The sequence below is a fragment of the Lipotes vexillifer genome, unplaced genomic scaffold (assembly GCF_000442215.2).
Source record: "Lipotes vexillifer unplaced genomic scaffold, Lipotes_vexillifer_v1.1 scaffold859, whole genome shotgun sequence".
Classification (NCBI taxonomy): domain Eukaryota; kingdom Metazoa; phylum Chordata; class Mammalia; order Artiodactyla; family Lipotidae; genus Lipotes; species Lipotes vexillifer.
The window spans coordinates 615,348-623,805 of record NW_006784707.1 but is presented as its reverse complement, the minus strand read 5'-3'; the positions used below and the strand labels follow the sequence as shown (position 1 = coordinate 623,805).

Here is an 8,458-nt window from a genome sequence, read left to right as displayed (position 1 = left end):
TTTCCCTCTTTTTTCCCCCTTTGGTTTCAGGTTCTACCTGACTGAGGTAACAGGGCCCAGTCTTAGGCAACAGTGAGCTGTGTTTACATTTCTGTTTAGGTAGAGATTACAAGACAATGTTTTCAATTTCCCCAAAAGAACAGGGTTGCTGCCTAAATGATATGAAAAGGCTGACTTGCTGGTTCAATTACATTTTCTTTCACTTGCTTTTTTATATCAAGGAGATTTCCAACAACTAAAATGGAAATCAAAATATTTCTATGTTCTAGAATTTCGGGGTTTATGTACCACATCTTTAAAAAATCTGCACAAGGCATTCAACAAAGGCCCTCTATCTGAGTGCATAAGTCAACCCTAAACCAGTTCACGCTAGGGACAAAAGTCCTCTGCCACTGCTCCTGTCAATCCCCAGTTTCTACCTTACATTACGTGGGATCAGGCAACCCTATTGACTTCTTTTAGTATGTTCAATTCACGTACTATGTTGCCCAAAAGGTGGATTTATATGGCCTGTCTTACAATACCCGGCACGGGAAGCATTCCACAGTGAGACACAAAGTTCACTCCCACAAAACAATCAGGCAAAAGAGACACAACCATTTTACATAAAGCCCATTCAAATATTCCCATTTTCTCCAAACTGAGGTAAATAGAGCAGACTTGTTTGGGGCCCTTTAATGTTGTGGGGGATGAGTAGGGGAGTAAGTAACCACATCAGTATTTGTTTTATATATCCCACTTCTTAATAATTATCAAAAGATTTTCATCCCTCTGTGATGAATCCCATGATTCTTCCTTTTTTGATTCCACCTTATTCTGCCTCTAGCAATATTTGCTAGACATAGGTGTTGTGAGGTTGCCCCTGAGCAGAGCTATTTGCTTAGGTGGCAGTTGCCATTAAAAGTGCTAAAGAACTTCAGGCAGGGCAAACTTGACTCAGAGCAAAGTATCAGGTTTGCTTTCTCACCACTCAAGTGGTTTATCCCTAGCTGATACATTGCTTCTAAAATGATCCCATCAATCAATTTTCAAAGAGCTGGCAGAGAAATCCTGACAAATGCAAGCCAGAGCATGTCCCTCTTCTGTTCAGAACCCTCCAACAGCCCGCATGTCATCTGGGAAATGGCAGAGTCCTGAGAACGACCTACAATCCCCATAAGACCAGGTTTCTTCCTCACTCCTAACCTCACCTCCTACTCTTCTGCCCTCTGGCTCAATCCAATCCAGCCAGATGGCCCCCTCATTCTGCCTTGAGCACTCTGAGAATGCTCCAACCTTAGAGGCTTGCACCTGTTAGTCTCTCTACCTGTAAAGTTCATAGGAGCTGATAAATTTTTGAAGTGTGTAGCACAAAGGACAATAGTATCGACTAGGTATCTGCATGGCTAGCTCTTTCATTTGCAACTAGTATTTAAGTCAAAAGTTAACTTCTCAGTAAGGTTTCCCTAGTCATACTATCTAAAATATTAACCTCTCAAACAATTTATATCCCCCTTCCCTGCTTTATTACTTTCTCTCTAGCATTTATCACTAAGACACTATATATTTTCCTTGTCTGTCTTGTTTCTTTCTGGTTCCCTTAGTAAGATATAAGCTCCAGGAAGAAAAAGATCTTTCACTATTTTGTTCACTTCTTTGTCCCTATCTCCTTAGGCTTATAGTGGGTACTGGTTAAATATCATTTGAAAGAGTAAATGAAGAGAAAAATGTAACCTCATGAAAAAAGAACTGACTTATGAATAAGAAACAATGAGCCAACTGAATTGCTACATTCACCAAGAACAAAATACCATAAAACTACAGTGAATTTTAAAAAAACATGGTGCAAACCACTTAATGGCAAAGGAATAGTATCTAGATTACACAAAGAACTCTTAAAACTGAACAGTTAACATAAAATCCAATTGGAGGGCTTCCCTTGTGGCGCAGTGGTTGAGAGTCCGCCTGCCGATGCAGGGGACACGGGTTCGTTCCCCAGTCCGGGAAGATCCCACATGCCGTGGAGCGGCTGGGCCCGTGAGCCATGGCCGTTGAGCCTGCGCGTCCAGAGCCTGTGCTCCGCAATGGGAGAGGCCACAACAGTGAGAGGCCCACATACCGCAAAAAAAAAAAAAAAAAATCCAATTGGAAAATGGGCAAAAGACATAAATAGACATTTTACCAAAGATGATAAACAGACCTCTCTCATCCTTATTTGATAACAAATAAACATATGAAAATTGGAAAATTCTAATTAAAACTACAGTGAGATATAATTACATACCTATCAGAATGGCCAAAGTAAAAAATTGTGACAACACCTGGTGAGGATGCAGAGAAACTAGATCACTGATATGTTGCTGATGGGAAAGCAAAATGGTACAGGCACTCTGCAAAACAGTTTGGCAGGTTTTGTAAAACTAAACATAAAATTACCATATGACCCATCAATTTCACTTCTGGGTATGAATCCCAGAGAAATGAAAGTTGATGTTCACACAAAAATCTGTACATAAATCTTCATAGGAGCTCTATTCTTAATAGCCTAAAACTGGCAACTACTCAAGTGTCCTTCAACATGTGAATGGCCTAACAATGACCTAACATCCATACCACAGAATACCACTCAGTAATGAAAAGGGAAACACTATTGATACATACAACTTCCTGGATGAATTTTCAGGGAATTATGCTGAATTTTACATGCCAACCTTAAAATTTCCCCTATGGTATGATTCAATTTATATAAAATTCTAAAAATGCAAAATTATAGAAATGGAGAACAGATTAGGGGATGTCAGGGGACAGAGACTGAGGAGGGAGAAGGGGAAGTGGGTGTAGCCATAAAAAGGCAACATGAGGGATCCTTGTGGCAAGGGAATGCTTCTGTATCCTGACTGTATCAATGTCAGTATTCTGGTTTTAATATTGTACCATAGTTTTGCAAGATGTTATGATTTAAGAAAACTGGGTAAAGGGGACATGAGATCTCTCTGATTTATTTCTTACAATGCCATATGGACCTGAAAATATTTCAAAATAAGTAATTTATTTTTTTAAGTAATATTGTATCAGAATGAGCACAAATAAAAGAGATTAATGGAATCAAATAGATGCTCCAGATACAAACCCTATCAGGTTTGGTTTTCCAGAAGCAGACTATGAGACAAGGATATGTGCGAAAATCATTTGTTAAGAAGCATTCTCAGGAAAAACTGGTGAGAGAGATTGGTGGTAGGATCAGAAAAGAAAGGAGGCTGTAGTAAGTTGAATAGTGGCCCCCAAAGACATGGTCTTATCCCAATCCTAATCCTACATTGTAAATGTCACCTTATTTGGAAAAAGGGCTGTAACAGGTGTAATTAAGGGTTCTAAGATGAGATCATCCTGGATTATCCAGATGGGTCCTAAATCCAGTGACAGTATCTTTATAAGAAACACAGAGGAGACATACACAGAGAAAGAGGAGAAGACCATGTGAAGATGGAAATAGAAATTAGAGTGATGCAGCCACAAGCCAGGGAATGCCTGGAGCCACGAGAACCTGGAAGAAGAAAGGACACATTCTCCCCTAAAGCCTTCAAAGTGAGTACAGCCCTGCAAACAGCTTGATTTTGGATTTTTGACCTCTCAGAACATAAGAAAATAAATTTCTCTTTTCTTTTCTCCCACCCCATTCGTGGTAATTTGTTATGACAGTCCTAGGAAACTAATACAGATTTTGATACTAGGAAGTGAAGTGCTGCTATAACAAATACCTAAAACTATGGAAGTGGCTTTGGAATTAGGAAATGGGTAGAGGTTGGAAGAATTTTGAGGTGCATGAGAGAAAAAGATTTGAAGAGTCTACAAGTAGAAATATGGGCTTTAAGGATAATTCTGGTGAGATCTCAGAATAAAGTGAAGAGCATGATAGAGAAAATGTCTATCATCTTAGAGAATGGGGATCCCATCAAGACCAGAATGTTAGTAAATATGGATGTTAAAGTCATTGCTGTTGAGGGCTCAGAAGGAAATGTGGAACATGTTATTAGAAACTAGAAGAAAGTCAACCGTGGTGATACAGTGGCAAAGAACTTAAATGAATTGTGTCCTGTAGCTACTGTGGAAAGCAGAACTTTTAAGTGATGAACTTGAATAATTAGCTGAGGAAATTTCTAAACAAAGTGTTGAAAGTGTGGTCTGGTTCCTTCATGCTGTTTCTTCAAAAATATGAAAGAGGTAAACTGAGGAAGGAACTGTCAGGCAAAAAAGAACACAGCACTTGATGACTTGGGAGTTTCTTGGGTTATCCATATTGCAAAGGATGAAAAAATTAGTAGAGTCACTGTTGGGAAAGTATGCTGTGGAGAGAGAGCCAAGGATGCAGCTGGACAAACTTTTTGTAAAGAGATTAAATATGTGACTCATGGATCCACCCAATCATCTCAGCAGAGTCAGAGTAGGGTTATTCAGAAAAGATCTCTGGAGGACTCTCTGTCTATGGCACAGTCTCATGACATACATGGGAGACCCACAAGGTTTCTGAGAATGTTGTGTCAGCAGAAACATGGTCAGCTTGGCCTGAAGGGACAGAGACAGGACAAAGTGAAAGAGTGCTGTTGAATTTCCAGAATTCTACAGGGCTGTTAGAGCTGCTTAGCTATAAGCATATGCTCCCCTTCAAGAATGACTATAAGGGCAGAGCCATGGACTCAAGAGGTAGAAGCTGGAGGTGTAGGAGCAGAGGCCTACCAATCTACCATAGGTACAGAGGCCTATGGAGCTGTGTGTCCAGATGATGTAGCTTCATAACACAGAGAATTATTCTCAGGCCTTGAAACAAAATGAAACTGGCCCTGCTGGATTTCTAACATTCTTGGGTCTGATGACTCCTTTATTCCTTGCATTTTCTTCCTTTTGGAATGGAAATGTCTACCCTATTCCTGTCCCACCCTTGTATTTTGTATGTGACCTTCTGGCTTTACAGGTCAATAGATGGAGAATTTTGCCATTGGATGGGTTATACCTAGAGATTCATTCATATCTCATTTAGATGACCTAGATGATGAGATTTTGGACTTTTTGAACTGATTTAGATGAGGGTTGAAACTTTTGGAAATGTTGGAATGGAGTGAATGTATTTTGTATGTGGGACAGATGTTAATTGTGGGCCAGAGATTGGACTGCAGCTGAGTTGAATGGTGGGCCCCCAAAGTACATGTCTATGTCATAATCTCTGGAACCTGTGAATATGGTCTTATTTGGAAAAAGTTTCTTTGCAGATGTAATTAAATTAAGGTTCTTGAGATGACATTAGCCTGGATTATCAGGATGGGTCCTAAATCCAATGACAAGTGTCTGTAAAGAGACACATATAGGACAGACAGAGAAGACCATGTGAATACAGAGGCAGAGATTGTAGTTGTGCAGTCACAAGCCAAAGAATGCCAGGGGCTTCCCTGGTGGCACAGTGGTTGAGAGTCCGCCTGCCGATGCAGGGGACACGGGTTTATGCCCCAGTCCGGGAAGATCCCACATGCCACAGAGTGGCTGGGCCCGTGAGCCATGGCCGCTGAGTCTGCACGTACGGAGCCTGTGCTCCGCAATGGGAGAGGCCACAACAGTGAGAGGCCCGCGTACCGCAAAAAAAAAAAAAAAAAAAAAAAAAAAAAGAATGCCAGGAGCCACCAGAAGCTGGAAGAGACAAGGAAGGATTATTCCCCAGAGTCTTTGGAGGGAGTGCAGCCCTGTTGACAGCTTGATTTTGGATTTCTGTCCTCCAGAACTGTGAGAGAATAAATTTTTGTTGTTTCAAGCCATCCAGTTTCTGATAATTTGTTATGGCAACCTGAGGAAAATAATACAGGGACCATGCAAGAGTGAAAAAGCCTGCAAGGTTCCACAGGGTACCCATTCCAGTGACCTACTGTAGCAGATAACTTCTACATAGCAACCAATCCCAAAGCAGTGGCTTAGGACAATAACAATCATTTGTTTTGCTTACAAATTTTGGGGTTGTCTGAGCTTAGCTAGACATTTTTCACTCAAAGTCTCTCAGATGGTTGAACCAGAGGGTGATTAGAGCCAGGGTCATCTTGAAGGCAACTTCCCTTACATGTCTGGCACCTGGACTGGTAAGACTCAAACAACAGGGGGCTGGAGCAGGTGGGGTCACTTCGCCATCTCTTTTCGTGTGTATGCGGTCCCCACATGATCTCTCCACGTGGCAGCAGCAATCTACTGTAGAAGTTGTCACAAGGTACATCCAGATTCAAGCAAAGAGAACATAGACTCTACCTCTTGATGGGTGTGTCAAAGAATTTGCACACAGTACCCCTGACTCAATCTAGAGGAGATGGTGAGGTTTACCCCTCAGAATCGTCTTGCTCTGTGCAGCCAGGAAGCTCCAATATTTTATTCCCCAGCAACCATCAGTCACCCACCCAGTAAAGGGCTGCCTGAGAAAACATGTTCTCAGATCCTTCCAGTTCTCCATGAGAGTAGGAAACATGGGTTCTGGCAGCCTGAAGGTACGTCTCTGAAAATTGCAGGAGCTGGCTGCACCTGGGCGAGGCAGCAAGCACAAACATGGTACTGGATCCCAGGGCACCAACATCATCGGGTACATAGTGGCAACTTCATGTGCAGTGCATAGTGCTGGTGCCATTTCACAGAATTTGGGGAAATCAGAATTACTCAAATAAATGGCACTGAGAAAAATTGTTATTCCTTTAGGAAAAAATAAAGGCCCATAACTCTCATCATACAAAAATATAATTTCCAGAATAATTATTAAAGAGCTAACTATAAACAACAAACTGAAGCATGGGAGGAAAACCTAACTGTGGTGAAGATGGTCTTTCTAAGCAAGATACAAACCCACAGGCAATAAAGGAACAGACTGACACATTACATAAAAATTAAAATATAGGTATGACAAAAGACAATGTAAAAAACTAGACAGGAATTGGGCAAAAATAATTGTCACATATGAAATAGGAAAATATAAGATATTCAGAATGCATAAAGAGCTTCCATACATCCATTAGAAAGTGAAAAATAACTAATAGAAAACTGGGCAAAGAATATGAATTGATGATTCACGAACGGACTACAAATGCCAATAAACATATAAGAATAACCATGAATAACCAGCAGCATGGAAAGTAAAATTCAGTGAAGAGACATTTTATCTCCATTAAATTAAATTGGCCAAAAATTTTAAAAGATTGATAATATCCATCATGAGATAGAGTATGGATACACTTTCGAACATTTAAAATTGGTTGAGCCATTCTGGAGAGCAGTATGGCAGTATTTATCGGCATTAACATGCATATTGAGTAAAATTTGACTTTGAGGAAACTTGCCAGACATACCCCAATACGCACAGAAAGACAATAGGGCACATCGATGTTTACTGTAGCATTGTTTGTAATAGGTGAAAAAGTAGAAAAAAACCTAAGTGTTCATCAATAGGAAAATGTTTAAGTAAAATGGAAAGAGAAATATACGTAACAAATTATTCCAATAAATAGGCTTCTTCGTTGATTAAAAATACAAGAGTTATAGCCAAAAAAAGAATGGAAGAAAAGCAAATTGTAGAACAATATTGTCCCTATGCTCCCGGTTAAATTTAAGAAATCCAACCGAAGTGTGTGTGCACACCACGTTGGGATACATAGGCTCTTGAAGGTTCCACACCAAACTCTTATATGGCTTAATATCTGCAAAGCCTTAGGCTAGGCTTTATACATGGTAAGTGCTATATAAGAGCTGTCTATTTTTTTTTACGATAATGCATTCCTGCATTACTTACGTAATTTAAAAGTAAAGAATATGTTTGCGATTGCATTAATACCTCCCTGCACCTGACTGCCTGCCGAGCGCGAGGGCCATTTATTAAAATCTCTCCATCCGGAGAGCGCAACACGGGGTCTGGCACATAATAGCCGCGTTGTGAACACCTGTTGCGGGTACCAGCCTGCCGCTTCCAACCCTCCCCGCACCCAAGCGAGACCCCAAGTTGACCTTTCACCCCTAAACCTTCCTCAGCCAGCGCAGCCAACCGCCGCCCAGTACACAGGCGCGAGAAGGCGGTGCCCAACTGACGGCAGCCCCGCCTTCCGGGCGTATAGACGTCACTGGACCGCGCCGCGCAATATCTGACGTGCCTGTGGCCCGCCTTCCGGAAGGAAACCCTGGCGGCTAACTATGGCGACGGTAGCGGAGCAGTGGGTGCTGGTGGAGATGGTACAGGCGCTCTACGAGGTGAGCTTGGCGGCCCCAGGGGTCCACGACCACACCCAGCCCTGGGGAAGTGGGACGTTTTGTGTGGATTTTTGGTCTGAGGCCTGGGCGGGGCTGGCCCGGTTATTCCCGGACGCCCGGCGTCCCTCTCTGGAAAGGCTCATAGGCGCACACATTTCCCAGTGGCGGAATGTAGGGAGGCACGGGCCGGAGCCGGGGGTCTCGTATTGCGCTGCTGCGAGCACGG

General features: G+C 42.0%; 1 protein-coding gene across 1 annotated transcript in view; it reads left to right on the top strand.

The window, feature by feature from the left end:
* Positions 1-8,171: 8,171 nt before the first annotated feature.
* The window catches only part of SPTLC1 (serine palmitoyltransferase long chain base subunit 1), a 75,459-nt gene continuing 75,172 nt past the window's right edge, over positions 8,172-8,458 (top strand). The window contains exon 1 of the mRNA XM_007456981.1: positions 8,172-8,232. Coding sequence (XP_007457043.1) covers positions 8,176-8,232 — 57 coding nt within the window. The 5' untranslated portion in view covers positions 8,172-8,175. The remainder of the gene's footprint in view (positions 8,233-8,458) is intronic.